Source organism: Microplitis mediator, chromosome 10 (genome assembly GCF_029852145.1).
Source record: "Microplitis mediator isolate UGA2020A chromosome 10, iyMicMedi2.1, whole genome shotgun sequence".
NCBI classification, from domain to species: Eukaryota; Metazoa; Arthropoda; class Insecta; order Hymenoptera; family Braconidae; genus Microplitis; species Microplitis mediator.
Genome location: NC_079978.1, coordinates 56,881 through 72,903, shown reverse-complemented (window position 1 = coordinate 72,903; position 16,023 = coordinate 56,881). Strand labels below are relative to the sequence as shown.

At 28.8% G+C, this 16,023-nt stretch overlaps 2 protein-coding genes across 4 annotated transcripts; one reads left to right on the top strand and one right to left on the bottom strand.

The window, feature by feature from the left end:
• Positions 1-8,854: 8,854 nt before the first annotated feature.
• LOC130676703 (nucleoplasmin-like protein) lies at positions 8,855-11,626 on the bottom strand. 3 transcript variants are annotated; one of them, XM_057483143.1, is made up of 6 exons: positions 11,433-11,626; positions 11,026-11,141; positions 10,373-10,586; positions 10,210-10,286; positions 9,901-10,000; positions 8,855-9,361 (listed from the first exon to the last, which is right to left on the bottom strand). In XM_057483143.1, the coding sequence occupies exons 1-5, from the start codon at positions 11,452-11,454 to the stop codon at positions 9,914-9,916; spliced, it is 516 nt and encodes a 171-aa protein (XP_057339126.1). In that variant the 5' UTR covers positions 11,455-11,626; the 3' UTR covers positions 8,855-9,361; positions 9,901-9,913. The 3 variants fall into 3 exon arrangements, with proteins under 3 accessions (XP_057339126.1, XP_057339124.1, XP_057339125.1); XM_057483141.1 differs by lacking the exon at positions 9,901-10,000 and having other exon boundaries at positions 11,433-11,621; XM_057483142.1 differs by lacking the exon at positions 8,855-9,361 and having other exon boundaries at positions 9,634-10,000; positions 11,433-11,625.
• A 570-nt stretch (positions 11,627-12,196) lies between these two features.
• Positions 12,197-15,326, top strand: LOC130676702 (transmembrane 9 superfamily member 3). The gene is made up of 9 exons (XM_057483140.1): positions 12,197-12,802; positions 12,871-13,066; positions 13,156-13,278; positions 13,350-13,597; positions 13,666-13,905; positions 13,993-14,277; positions 14,343-14,698; positions 14,786-14,869; positions 14,945-15,326. Exons 1-9 carry the CDS (start codon positions 12,716-12,718, stop codon positions 15,087-15,089), a joined length of 1,764 nt encoding a protein of 587 aa, XP_057339123.1. The 5' UTR covers positions 12,197-12,715; the 3' UTR covers positions 15,090-15,326.
• The last annotated feature ends 697 nt before the right edge of the window (positions 15,327-16,023 follow it).

The window sequence follows — 16,023 nt, the reverse complement described above, 5'->3', positions numbered from 1 at the left end:
CCAATTTTTCCTATATTTTTGGCATTTGTGGATAAATACAATAATACATTGCTGTATTACGGCAGTAAAATACGCACTCCAATTCGCCATCCCTATCCAAAAATTTCCATAGAATCCACTCCAATGCGACAAATACAGTCTAAAGGATTCTATGCGGTTTTTGTCGCATTTGAGTGAATTCTATGGGAATTTTTGGATAGGGATGCCAGCGTCGTTTTCAATTTTAAATCAGTAAATAATTTTCCTTTCATTAATTTAATCCAGTCATTAAAATCAGAAGGGGTCAAATTGATGAACTTCGGAAAAACTTTTGACAAATATTTTATTTACAAAATTACTAAAATCCCTATATCACGTGAACGAAGAACTTGAGCCTCTTAACTAAGAGGACCTTTTTTGTAGCGAATAAAATTTCCTAAAAAATCGTTATCTGCACTTTTTCTGTAAATTTCGTTATTTAGTCAATATCAACTAAAAACCTAAATTATTATTAAAAAAATTATTTTCAGAACCAATACAGAAAAAACAATTAGAGTCTGAGTAAAACTATTAAGAAGACTTTTGAAGAGTATCAAATTGCCTACAAAATGCCGCAAACGGCGACCCGATAACTTGAAATGCGGCTGAGTTATAGAGAATTAAAAAAAAAAATCCCAACTTTCCTATGTATTTTAAATGGGAAAACTCGAAAATCAAATATAAAGTACTTAAAATTAAAATTAAGGGCTGAAACTTGCAGGGAATTTTTTTTTCCATGTCTATAACAATATTTTCAAGTGGGAGTGAAAAAAAAAATAGTCGTTCAAAACGAATCACGATAATATATATATATCGCAGCAAATATGTAGATAAAGTATGCAATGATTGTGCAAAAAATACAATAATATTAGTGATAAAAATAATTTTAAACGGGAAGTAAGTGAAGAGGCGTATGGAAGATGATAAAAAATACGTGCTAAAGGGATAACTTTTTGTCTGTCATGGACACGCGACTGTCTCTCAGCTGTCTTTCATGTATGTATCATATCCAGCAGCAGGTGATGCGGACAGCAGAGAACTCTGTAGGACTGTTATGTGGAGGAGGACACCATATCATCATCAGAGTTGTCTACATGAGTACAAAGTGCCGTCAATGCAACAACTAATAATGCTGCGACATTTACTGTAAATATATATATATATATATGTATATACTACATACCACTTGCGGCCATTATTATCGTTTTCACAGAAGCACACAACATATATTTATATATATATATATATATATAACCTCCCTCTCCCTCCTTCCACTAACAACACCCTACCCTTTCTCGTCGTCAACTTGTCATTGTTCACGCCGATTCATCGTAACATGCGACGAGCTGTTGATTGTTTAATTAAACTACCAACGGCCCTCGCCATTACACCGAGTGCACATCATATATTCATCAACAGTAGTATAGCAAGGCTATATAACTTCGAAATGCAACATAAATGCCTCCAAGGAACTACGATAAACTGAAATATATATGTTATACAATTCTCTTTTGTTTACACTTTATTCAACTCCAACATCCTCTTTTCTTTCCCCTTCATTACACCCTTATCCCATCAGCAACCGCGGTACAGTATACAATAATAATCATGTCACTCTACTGATTTGCTATTGTCCATAATGCTCATATATGTATATATATATATAAGTCGACAACAATACCAGGCAGCAGCCAACAACAGTTAATTACTATCGGTCTGCAATATTAATTTCCGTACGTAAATTCCATTCAAAAAAAAAAATCCTAAAAATATAAATGGAGTTTTTAGTAATGACGATTGTAATTATCGACTATTATTATACCTCTAATAAATTTTTAATATAAAATAAAAAAAAAAAAAATTGTCCATCTGAACGGCTGTTAAAAGGTTGATGACATATGTCCGAGGAGGAAAAGTTTGTGCGCTCATACGCTGCTTAGTGGTGACTCCTGAAACTACGCCAAATGGATTCAGGAGTCACCACTAAGCGGCGTATGAGCGCACAGACTTTTCCTCCTCGGACATATGTCATCAACCTTTTAACAGCCGTTCAAATGAACAATTTTTATATTTTTTTTTCATTCAAACAATCACTATTAATATATGAGCAAATCATAAAAATCATATTAGTCTATTTTTTTTATTTAAACAATCACTGTTAACATGTGCACAAATTGTATTATAAGTGGCTAAGTTGTATGGTATAATTTTTTAACGGTATGCGCATCTTTTGGTACAATGGAATATTTTATGTTTATTCTATCGTGGGCCAATGGCTAGAAAATACTTAACTTTTATTTTGTCATGTGCGGGGGTTACGTACGGGTTACGGTGTTCCTTGGATTTACTGGTAAGTAAAACGACGCTGGCATGGCGAATTCGAGTGCGTATTTTACTGCCGTAATACAGCAATGTATTAATTTCCGTAAACTTGATAATATATATGCATACATTTAGATAATAATATGAACACATCAGCAGCATATGATCAGCATATACCAAATATAAAAGTGTATAATTATGATTGGTTGGATGTTGATTATTATCGATAAATAAAATTAAAAAATTTTTTTATACAAAACAACTTAGTACACGTATACGATATAAAATAGTCTTTATATAAATTGGTATTGGTGTTGAACGTATATACATATATATATATATATATATATTATAGATGCTGACCCACACATTTATAAAGTAGAGTAGCTGTGGAGCTCTATCGATCGCTCGCTGGCGATTATTCGCAAACGGACCAATAACGCAACACAAGTATCACCGCTTGCTGTGAATGCGCGCACCAACATATTCCTCTTTGTCGCAAGAGGAACCTGAGGTGGATGTAAAAGAGGAAGAGAGGTAAGAGGGGTATATATATATATATATGTATATATATAGTATACTGTGCTGTTAGCAACGGATGTGATGGGAGACACCGCGCGTTGCCGGGGTGATGCGCAACCCAAAGAGCCAAAGAGGGTGCGAGGAGGGAAGACATCACTGCTAGTCTATTATATATACAGAGAACGAGAGAGAGAGAACGTCGGCGAATGATAGGAGTAGCGGGTGGCAACAATAGCCAGGAAATTACATAACTGTTGGAAATATCAACCAATACCAGAGTGTGTTAGTATTATTATTATTATACTCTACTATATAGATCAACCACGATCGGCTCTCTCTCTCTCTCTCTCTCTCTCTCTCTTCTCTGTTTTCGCGTATTATTCTCATGCAGCCCACTTTTCTTGCCCTTTCATCATATTATTTACATGCATAATATTATACAAAACAACGTAAACGCTACTATAGGTGGCGTATTATACGATGCAACCACTAGATATATATATACCATACCCACTCGCAAAATACAACTCAAATAGCCGCGAGATAGTAGATATACTATACAACTAATATATAGAAAATCAAATGAGAAATTGAGTTACATACAAAACGTTAACGACAGAAAAATCGAGAAATGGTGAATACATGTGATTCTTTTAACTTTTTTTTTGTTTTTCGAGTTATAATTACATAACTAATATCTTATTAGTTTAGCTTGTGAAATTTTCAAACACACATATATAAAATTCATCAACACTTATCATGTATATATTATTATTATAGTTATCTCTTTATCAGAAATAATGTAAAAGTTTTATTTAGCGGTAGGGGTCGCTGCATGATCCTTATATTTGAATAGGGTGAACTGTGTGATGATTGTAGGGTGCGAGCAGGGAAATAAAACGACAACATAAATGGCCGTTTAATGCCGCGTGGCCCAAATTGAATCTCAGTCACCCAATGATTATACTGCTATACAACTAACTTGAAGATTATTTCAGAGATAAAATACTAACGCACTCTACGTTTATATACGATAACGTATAAAATGATTATGAGACAATACTTCAGCTTTATATTTACATGCACCCTATTCATCCATTCATATATACACACACTGCTTATATATTATTACATGCATCATTATAAAAATCCGAAATGACATGATCCCCTTGGAACAAAACCCCCCTCATCATAATGAATCCTTTTGTCTATTACAGTTTATTTATATCGACGTTTTAATGTCTATGATTATTGTGCAACATTCACATGCATAAAAATAATAATAACAATTTCAACCATCGCATATCACGTATATATACAAAGAGCAGCTCATTGGAAAAGAGAAATAGATAAGAATCCTCTACCTCGTAGTCCTCGTACAGAGTTTTGTCACCAAATGTGAGTGTCTATATGTATATGTGTTAGAATGTATTATAAACGAGTAGCATGAGTAAATGTTACTGTCAAACGGAAATTAAATATGCTTCGGTTGATAAGTCGAAGCGTCGCGTGGTGACATCTCCCCTTTCTTCATCCGCACACGCTTTCGTATCAACAGCACCAGGGCGAACGAGATGAGCTATTGTGTGAGCTATTTTCAAGGGAATAGAAAATCTATCAGAGAAAATAACACATATATAATATATATCGTCTGTATTCTACTATACTATTTAATTTTACTTTATTACATGTGAAAAGATATACGTATATAAAATAGATTTGAATTTGAAATAAATATATGAAAATAACAACGTGTATTCGAGCACAGAACATTAATTCTAGTATTTTAAATGAAACGAAAAAAAAGCGAGCCAATTGTGATATGGAGATACGTGATATCTCAAAAAGATATGACTAGTTATAGTTGATATATCCATTAGCTGTGTATGTAGTTACATATAAATAAATTATAAAAAATAGCAGTTTGAATAAGGTTAAAAACAATGATATTGTCAATTGAGAGAATTACTGTTTAAAAAATGAGCTTTTGAGTGCTTCTCAATACTATACTTATAAAAATATTAATTTTTTTTTTTATTTTCGAATATAAATATATAAATATATATGCGCCGAACCATGGGATTATGGCGGTTCGTCAGCTTGAGGCTAGTAACTCCGTGAACACTGTGAAAAATTGTTGGATCGTTAATGGAGCAGGTTAATGGTATATCGCAGCTCGGCATATGGACGCAAGCGCGAAAGGTAAAAACGAAGCCACAGCATAGCAGCACATAACAGCATAACACAGCAGTACACAGTAGTATAGTAACAACAGCAGCGGCGCTTCAACATTTCACCATACAAGCGGCATTTGACGAGTGAAATTTGATCAAGCAAATCCAATGCTGTTGACGGCAGTTGACGGCAGTTGACGGCAGTTGACGGCAACTGATCACGTACAACCACCACGTACACTTAACTCGCCAAGGCGACAAAGGTTAAACCGAAATTCGGTCTACATAATAAACATACCTTATTTTTAATAATAATAATAATAATATATTACTATTAAAATGCATTTCCGAAAAATAATCAACAGCAATTTTTTTGTGTCATTATTGTATATTTAAATAAATAAAATATATGTTTAATGTAAAATTGAAAAATTAATTATTTCCTTTTGTTTTAAAACTATGTTACTTAATATTACTTTTTTACATATGCAAATATAACAAATGATATAAATTATCATTAATGTATATATACCACTAATTTTTTTATGCGGAGTTTAATTTTTTCAGAATACCGCAATTCTATTTTCATCCATTCGGTCAAAACACAGACTTTAGTGCGAAATATCCACTTAGCTATTTATATACATAAAAGTTATTCCTGATTGAATAACATATACACGAATAACTAAAATATAATGTGAATTTTTAATTTATATATTGGTAATGATTGAAAATAAAGTTAGCACATTGATCCACTGAAATGTAGGATCGTCAAGACGGTCAATAAGACTTATAATAGATACAATAACAATATAACAACAAGAATGACGATGATGATAATGATGAGGACGAAAACGAGAACAAGAACGAGAACGAGAACGAAAGAAAAGAGCCTTTATTAATGATGCGTGTGTTGTTGGTGATCCTCTTTCTTTATTGGTGATGTTGTTTTTACACTCGGTCCCGCTCACTCATCTTTTATTCTTGTCCATTTATTTGCAGGGCTTCTTTTACTCGGCCTTTTTCGTTTAGTTCATCGGGGTATATCGCATCTGCGGAAGGTGAGACGACGTACTGGAGAAGCGCACCCGGTACACTCGACTAATTGGCCGATAAATCAACCTTGGGCTCACTTCTCTGCTTACGGTCGACTGTGCCCTCAGCCCCTCAGAGTGCCTCAGAGCTGCTCAGAGCTAAAGCTGGAGACTGCAGGATGAGACACTTGGATATGTACCTCCTCTCTTCTTCTTCTTCTTTTTCTTCTTTTTCTTCTTTTTCTTCTTCTTTTCCCTCTCCCCTTCACTTTCTGGATCCAACTACTTCTTGTCCTTCGTTTCTCGCTAATGCGAATCCGCTACCGGAATTCAAAGACAACTCTTTCGCTCTCAATTAGCGCTAAATCGCGATTCTTTAATTCCAACTTTATTATTATTATTATTTAAAAATTATTTTTTTATTATTATATACTGAGATGTATACTTAATTACCTTATAATAAAAATTTTTTACAAGTACGTACACAATGATAGTAGAAGAAAATAAAAAATAAAGAGATTTTTATAATTATTATTAAGGTGAATATTAGAGAAGGAAACATCTGCTCATATGTGTCTTATTATTCCAGCCAAGTATTGATATGTGGGTATGTGGCTATACCATACTTGGGCGTGCAGAACTAATCGCATCGAGCGAACTTGTCGGAATTAATTGGATCGGCCAATTAACGCGCACTCAACTGAAATGGTCCAAGCACGATTTAAACGCGCAATAAACCACCACAAATGAGATGAATCCATTTGCGTAGGATGCTCTTACACTCTATATATTTATATATTTATATATTTATATATTCAAAAGATTATTTTACATATATTAAATTGATAATAACAATAATTATTCAAATAAAATTTATTTATAAACGTACGATTGTAACAAGAGTTTTTATTAGATTAATAAAATTTATAAACACTTTATAATTAGGGTAAGTTTCGTAAATGTTATACAAACTATTGTGCCTACTTTTAAAGATCTATAATCTATATTAATATCATTATAATCTAATTGGATTTTCATTTTAATTAATAATCACACGTTTTTCATTTTTTCTTTAATTTTTTAAGATTAAAATCACTCGTTAAATTAATCATCAACGACTTGATCAGCCGCAATAATTGGTTAAACCGACAACAGAGTTTTTTATTATATTCTTATAATATATATACTGCAACAAGATCCACTTAGTTAATTAACATTGTTATTGGATTTCTGTGTATTGATTTTTTGAATATAAATATAAAAGCTTAAAAACATGAAATTATTTATAATATGCGTAATTTCTCTTTAGTATTAAGGGCATTCTCAGTCAATGCCTTCCACTTTTTAAAAATATTCAATGACCTTGAACTGTTATAATTTCTAAAAAATTAAAGCATATTAATTGAAAAAAGGACAACGCAGTTACAATTTTACCCAGTACATTATTAACAAAAAAATATTAAATCTGTGTATTATTCAAAGTTTTAATAAACACCATCAAACGGAATTAATTATAATGTTTTAATTAAATAAATCTGTTTTCAAAATAAAGTGATGTATATTTATATAGAGCTTTTAAGAATAAATATTTATTATACCTTTAAATGTTTCAGAATAATTAAAATATTATTCAGTCATCTAACTCCATCTGAATGTTGATCCAAAAGAGTATATATAATCAATACATTAAATATATATACCAACAGTCGTTATTAATTTAATACAAAGTTACCAGCCCAAGTGTATAAAGGAAAATATCTACATTACCTTAAAGTTATTAAGAAAAAACATATAGCGTAGTTGTAAGATAAGAAAGTCAGAGTTTGAATTTTTTTAAAAGCTTAAAATGGTAATATTATAAATATGAGGTATTTTATTTGAGCTCAAAGGTAAAAAGAAAAAAAATGACAAACTGCTTTTAGGGGACCATAGAGCATGTAAGTAATTAATAGATAACATGATATAATAGTAATAGTCTACCAAGATATTCATCTTAATTTTTCTACTTGGATTGGTGTTGATGTATAATAAATTTATTTATTTCGGTGATTTTTTTTTTTATTATCATTATTATTGTTGAATCGTATATGTACAAAAGTAAGTGTAGTACAACAAAAATGTACACACAATTAATTAATCAATCAATCACACTGGGAAAAATACTTGTATGTAGTTATACTTAATACTTTTACGCAGTCATCACCTTGCGTGTAAAAAGAAGAAATATATAGAATAATCTCATGTATGATAAATGAGTGTTACCACATTATCACATAGCGGAATGATTCTTGTATTTAAACATTATATTGACAAGTGGTCGATTATATTTTAATTACAACATAATATTTTACTAGTTATACCTTGAGATAAAGAAAAATATAAATAACAGTATCAAAATTTTTAATAATTAAATTATTACATCAATAAATTCTGTTAAATATTTATACTTTTTAAGAAAATTTAAAGTTTTTATTTCTCTTAGATTACAAAAACTTTTTCTATTGTTTGTTTTTTCATTATTTAGCAGTATATTTAAGTATTAATTTTTTAATTTTTGAAATAACGCATTTATACACACGCGTATTTTATTTTTTATGCATCCACGAATTTCTAAAATTATATAAATTTATCTTATAATTGTCATAATCATTTTTCCCTTCTATCAATCAGTTATATAAATTTAAATACTTGTATTATGTGGTAATAAAAAAATAAAATATCCTGAAATTAAGAAAATAATTAAAAAATAATAATAATAATAATAAAATTTTATAAAATTTAAAATGACTGATGAACTTGTTTATTGTTATCATAAATTACATTTAAAAGTTGGCGACTATTTATTTAGTAGTGAAATACGTGGATGCGTATAATCATTGTTGATGTTGATGTTGATGATAATGATAATGATAATGACAATGATAATAATATTTATAAAAAATAAAACAGTTGGTGCGCGCGCAAATGCAAATGCAAATGCAGATGACAATATGTATAATTATTAAATGGATTTAAATTACAATATGCCTAGTCTAAAAGAATATATGTTGATTCATGTCAATGCGTATTTGTATATGTATAAGAAAATGAAAATGTATGTATGTATGTATGTTTTGTGTATTTTTATTATATTTTCTTACGGGAGACAAAGATGAATAAATGATGTTGAAATTTAATTAATATTTATTTTTTCTTGTTTTTGTTGGCTTGATTTTTTGTTTTAGTCGCAGCTGTCATTTTGGCATTCTTCTTTTTAGGCTCTTCATCCTCGTCCTCGTCAACTTCGGTGTCCTGTGTTACATATTAAAAATACGTATGTATATAATTTACAATCATAATAAATTTAACATACATATAGATGTATACAAAATAAACATTTTTATATTAATATAGATTAAATTATTTAAATTGGAATAAAAACTAACGCCAAGATGGAAAAATGACAAGGTTATTGTTTTTTTTTATTATCATTATCATCATCATCATCATCAACATCATTATCATTATATTTAATTTAAAAAAATAAAAAAACATGTTGAATTTATTTCCAAATAAAATAATTTATTTGAGGAAAAGTACCTAAATGTAACACTGAAGAAATGCAAAAAAAAAAAAAATAAATAAAATAAAATACAAGAAATATAATAATGGAATTTTGTCGCGTCTTTCGTAAATTGATACGATATTAATGAATATATCGTCGTTATCTTTATAATTTACGTGTTAAAGATATTATGAAAAAATTTAAAATAATTAACACTGTATTATGAAAGCACAAGTTTGCTTATCATAAATTTTTTTTTTCTAATGGTATATGATATCGCCGTCACTTGACTATACGTTTTACTTGTCTATTGCTTCATCCATCTTGGCGCGTTTGGTGCCATTTTTTTTACCATCCGCGGTTTGCTTTCGTTTCTTTTGTGATGCCTGAAATTTTTAGTCTATTTTATATAAAATCCCGACAAATGTATATATTTTTGTTTTTTCTAAATCAACTACTCAACAGAAAATGTAACTCGTACAATACAAAAAAAAAAAAAAGAAAAAAAAATCGTCTAATGGGTTTTTGTATTTTTAACAATAGATTAGTTTTTATTTCATTACTCTGTAAATATGTAATTATTTTTATCTCTTACCTTTTCCTCATCATCGTCTTCCATATTTTCCTCGTCCATCTCTTCCTCCAAGTCGTCAAATTCTTCCATATGTGTTCCTGTTATATTTCATAAAAAAATAACGTAATTAATAATAATATAATTTATAGGTTTATAGATAAATAAAAAATAATTAAAGACTTACCCAATAAATTGTGTCCTACTATGTGAATAGGTCCACTACCTTTGACTAAAGAAAATGTCACTGGTGGATCGGGAAAACTGAGGTCCAAAATAATTTGTTCGGTTTTTCCTCTTTCCAGTAAAGCAATCGGCGTTTTTATTAATCCCTTCAATCCCATAGCTTCAACTTGAAGAACATTTAGTTCACCAACCTTAGCTTCTGGTCCCAACAAAGCCTTAAAAAATAAAAATAAAAAATTTAATTTATTTATAATTAAAATAAAATAATATAAAAATAATAACAATAATAACAATGACATGATTTGTTAAATTTTGTTTTTTACATGCATGTGACAGTGAAATAATTGGCGCGCAAACTTGGCTAATCCAATAGGATTTCAGAATGATGAGAGGGAGCGGGCTATATAACCTCTCTTACTTTTATCATTTTATCATTGCGTCGTTTTCGTCCTCATACTCGTTGTCGTTGTTACTCATGCCATTTAATTATTTACTGAGTTAGTTAAAGAACGATATTATGTCACATTTAATGTTTAATAAAAAAAAAATTTTTAAATATATATCACTACTAAATATAAAAAGCATAAAATGTGCTTACAGAAGCTTAAAGATTAAAAAATAAATATAATAATAATAAAATGAAATAATATTTACCATTTTGATAATGAGTTTTTGGTCAACTCCAAAGTGCTGATTACCACCATCCGCATCATCATTTTTATGCTCAGGATCCCAAACTTCGCTGGCATTGGCTCCTTGAAGAGTTATTCCTACAGAAAATAATAGTTAATAAATTAAAACAATAAAGTAAACAATGTATATATATTAATAAATATATAAAAAAAAAATTGAATGAATAGATAATAATAATTGAGAATAAAAGTAGTAGTTTATATATTAGTATTTAGCAGTAGCTCATACATCACAATGGCCGAAAATCAACCGGCGTCCTGTTCATTGCGTTGAGAAAACTTTTTATAAATATTTAACCGTAAGTAAGTATTTAAATTATAAAATAACACAATATTTAAATAATAATATTATAAATAAATAATAATTACCATAAAGATATTCCTCTGCCATAATGATTGAAAGAATATAAACGGATTTTTATGAGAAAACGTAAGGGATGCTAAAATCCAAACAGTGTAAAGAGCAGTAAAGACGTAAAGCAACGTAAAGCAACGCAAAGACTGTAGAGTGCTGTAGAGTGTAGAGAGTGCCGAGCCGAGTCCCAAACTCTAACTTTCTGAATGCTGCTGAATGCTGTTCAATGCCACTCAATGCCCTCAATGCGCCTGAAGAGTAACCAAAAGAGATCCAGACTATACCGATTGTACAGAATATACTTTAGTAGTAGTATTGGTACGTTATGTACTGTTAGTATCCTTGTACATATGTTTAGGTAGCTCGTTGAACGTTAAACTTTATATAGTCAATGAGTCGGTGATTGGTGGGATTCGCAAAGCAAGAGGACGCTACTGGATAACTGGATGCTACAAAGACAAGAGGGCGCGCATACCAACTTTTTAAAAATAGTTGTTGTTGTTGTTGTTAACAAATTATAGTTGTTACTTGTAGTGTAACTTAAACAATCCAATTTATTTATAAATTATTATACTGGTTAATTGAATGCCAGATTGGCAGGCACTCTTATTTTTTATTTGTATCCAGTGTAGTTGTGTAGATTTCCACTTGACCATCGGCTAAATTTATTTCCATGTAACGATTAATATACAATTTATGTAGAAATTATAAGTATTTTTTGCTCTTTAGCCTCTCTAGCTTCTCTAGTTGCTTGTCGTTTGTCGTTTGTCGTTTGTCGTTTGTAATTGTGTTATCGCTACCATCGCTGCATTGAAAATCTCTATCATCTCTACATGGAGATGGAGAAAAATAAAATAATTATTTAAAGTTTAAAATAATTATAGTTATGTGGCAAAGTTACATACACCATACACTTATACATCATTTACAGTAAATTATTATTCTCAAAAAAATAAATTTAAAAAAATAACAATACACATATTAACTATTACAATAAAATATATATAGACATATAGGTATATATTTATGTATAACTTGTGCTATTTTATTAATAATAATAATATATTAAACAAGTGTACTCGTGTCGGCTTTATTTAATATAAAATTTTTAATGAAATTTAATGAATTATTGGGGAATACTCCCCATACCGATCACAATTGCAATTCATATTTTTCTTTGAAAATATAATAATAAATTTATCAATACACAATAGCATAAGTACAAGTTTTAACCAAAATAGAATCGATTGTGTTACAAGTATACAGTAATAATAAAATTATAATCATAAACGACGAAATGAAGTTAACACGAAAAATGATATTTTCATTATTATTTAACATATTATTATATCAGCTGACGTGTGCTGATGAACATAATCATATTGTAAGTATTAATAATAACAATAATATTAAATGGCATATTGTTAAATATTGTTAAATTTTTTTAAATAGTATGAAGATAATGAACAAGTTGTATTGTGGATGAGTACCATTGGACCTTATCACAATAGACAAGAAACTTATGCCTATGATTCATTACCATTTTGCAATGGGAAAAAAGAAGCAATTGATCATTATCATGAAACATTATCAGAAGCTCTTCAAGGTATCGAACTTAAATTTAGTGGTTTGGATATTGACTTTAAAGGTAAAAAAAATATAATAATTTCTCTTATTACTATCATTATTAATGAGTAGTTTATTATCTATACTATGAAATTATTATATCTTCCACAGCTCAAGTACCAAAAACAACTGTATGTACAATTGACTTGACAGAAAACGATATGAAAGCATTTATTTATGCTATTAAAAATCAATATTGGTACCAAATGTATATAGACAATCTTCCAATATGGGGTAATTATTATCAGTATATTATAAATATATTTATATATTTTATTTTATTTTATTTCATTTTATTTTTTTAGGTGTCGTTGGTGAGGATGAAAATAATGGTGATGAGATATCATATTATTTATTTACTCATAAAAAATTCGACATTGGATACAATGATAAACAAATAGTTGATGTTAACTTGACAACTAATAGTGTTAAAGTTAAGTTGACTCCAAATGCACATATTACATTTACTTATGAAGTTAATTGGAAAAAAAGTAATGTTAAGTTTGAAGATAGATTTGATAAATATTTGGATCCTAGCTTCTTCCAACATAGAGTAAATACGATTATTATTATTTAGTTATTGTCATTGTTATATATAATAATTATTTTATATCTCGGCAGATACACTGGTTTAGTATTTTTAATAGTTTTATGATGGTAATTTTTCTTGTCGGACTTGTTTCAATGATATTGATGCGTACATTGAGAAAAGATTACGCAAGGTATAGTAAAGATGAAGAAATAGATGACATTGAACGAGATTTGGGTGATGAATATGGTTGGAAACAAGTTCATGGTGACGTATTTCGACCAGCTAGTCATCCAATATTATTTTCAGCACTAATTGGTGCTGGTTATCAAGTATATTATTATTATTATTATTATTTATTTATTTATTTATAACTAGATCAAGTATTTTTTTAATTATGTATAAATAAATAATTACAGGTGACTGTTGTAGTACTTAGTGTTATAATATTTGCAATACTTGGAGAGCTTTATACTGAACGAGGTTCAATGCTTTCAACAGCAATATTTATGTATGCTGCTACATCACCAGTTAACGGTTATGCTGGTGGTGGACTTTATGCACGTATGGGTGGACGAATATGGATAAAACAAATGTTATTAAGTGCATTTATGCTACCACTTATGGTCTGTGGTACAGCATTTTTTATAAATTTTATTGCTATGTACTATCATGCAAGTCGCGCTATTCCCTTTGGCTCAATGGTAATAAAAATTAAATAATATATACATATATATATATATCTATAATTATTATTGTAATATTGTAGGTTGCAGTAACATGTATATGCGTATTTGTTATTTTACCATTAACATTGGTTGGAACAATATTAGGGCGTAATCTTGGTGGTACACCAGATGCACCATGCAGAGTTAATGCAGTACCCCGTCCAATTCCTGAAAAAAAATGGTTTATGGAACCATTGATAATTATTTTACTTGGTGGTATTCTTCCTTTTGGCTCAATATTTATTGAAATGTATTTTATATTTACGTCTTTTTGGGCATATAAAATATATTACGTTTATGGATTTATGTTACTGGTATTTGTTATTCTGATGATTGTAACTGTTTGTGTTACTATTGTATGCACATACTTTTTATTAAATGCCGAAGATTACAGATGGTAAATATCATTTAAATTTATCACTATTTTCTATTATTATTATTATTATTATTATTATGTATCAACTAATTTTATGCACAATTGTAGGCAATGGACGAGTTTCTTAGCTGCTGCATCTACCGCCGGTTATGTTTACATTTATTCATTTTACTATTTCTTCTTCAAAACAAAGTAATTATATTAATAGTTATTTAAAATATAATAGTTATTGCTTTAAACTAATATTTTTCTTTTTTTTTTTTACAGAATGTATGGCCTTTTCCAAACTGCATTTTATTTCAGTTACATGGCACTTTTCAGTTTAGCTCTTGGTATAATGTGTGGTACAGTAGGATATATTGGCACTAATGCATTTGTTCGTAAAATTTATTCCACAGTTAAAATAGATTAAATTCCTTCTATTTAATAATATTTATTATAAAATTTAATAAACGATCATTTTGAATTGTACAAACGAAAAAAATTTAATTAGTATTGAAATTTCTGTACATCATCATCATTATCATCATCATCAATCATTGATAACACGTACAACATTTTTGTTTAATTGATATATTTTGTGTGTATGTATACATAATGCGTCGTCAATGTTAATATAATAAAATTGGCCAATTTGTACAATCAGGAATTGTACTTAAACTCTTGTTTAGTTATGTCAGCAACCAACGACTTTACTTTCATAATGTTAATAATACGTCATAAAATTATATTATAATTTATACAAATTTACTAGACCAACAATGTATTAAATTAATACCTTAAAAAAAAAAAAATTGAAAAACAAAAAAAAAAATATTTTTTTTTAAATAATAATATTTTTTTTGTAAACACTATAGTATATAAAGACATACTGAGTAGATAATTACTGTATTTATGATTAAATATTATAAACTTATAATTAGCTCCAAGTCTTCTTTAACAAAGTTGTGTTCCAATGACGATTAAGCGAGTAGCTAAAAAAAAAATAATTAGAATAAGGAATAATAGTAATTATTTAATATATTATTTAAAATTAAAATTAAAAGTAGATTATTGGGAAGGAAAAAATTGATGTACATTTGTCAAGGATGCAAAATAATTATATATAGTAAGCTACAATATACTTACTTAATGACGATGATAATAATAGACTCTGGTATGAATTTAGCTTAATATAATGTATTATAATTGAATATTTAGTGCAACGAAAAGCATAATTTATTTACGTTTTCGCATTAGCACTTTTGTATTCTTCAACACACATTAATCATAATACTATATTGTTTTTATATTAATAAAAATAAAAGAAATAAATAAAAATTATATTTATTTCATAATTCAACTTA

Coding starts and splice junctions, on each gene's coding strand:
- LOC130676703 (XM_057483141.1), bottom strand. CDS start 11,454: ATGGCAGAGGAATATCTTTATG. Junction 11,142..11,432: donor GGCAGAGGAATATCTTTATG/GTAATTATTATT, acceptor TATTTTCTGTAG/GAATAACTCTTCAAGGAGCC. Junction 10,587..11,025: donor AAAAACTCATTATCAAAATG/GTAAATATTATT, acceptor TTATTTTTTAAG/GCTTTGTTGGGACCAGAAGC.
- LOC130676702 (XM_057483140.1), top strand. CDS start 12,716: ATGAAGTTAACACGAAAAATGATATTTTCATTATTATTTAACATATTA. Junction 12,803..12,870: donor CTGATGAACATAATCATATT/GTAAGTATTAAT, acceptor TTTTTTAAATAG/TATGAAGATAATGAACAAGT. Junction 14,699..14,785: donor AATGCCGAAGATTACAGATG/GTAAATATCATT, acceptor GCACAATTGTAG/GCAATGGACGAGTTTCTTAG.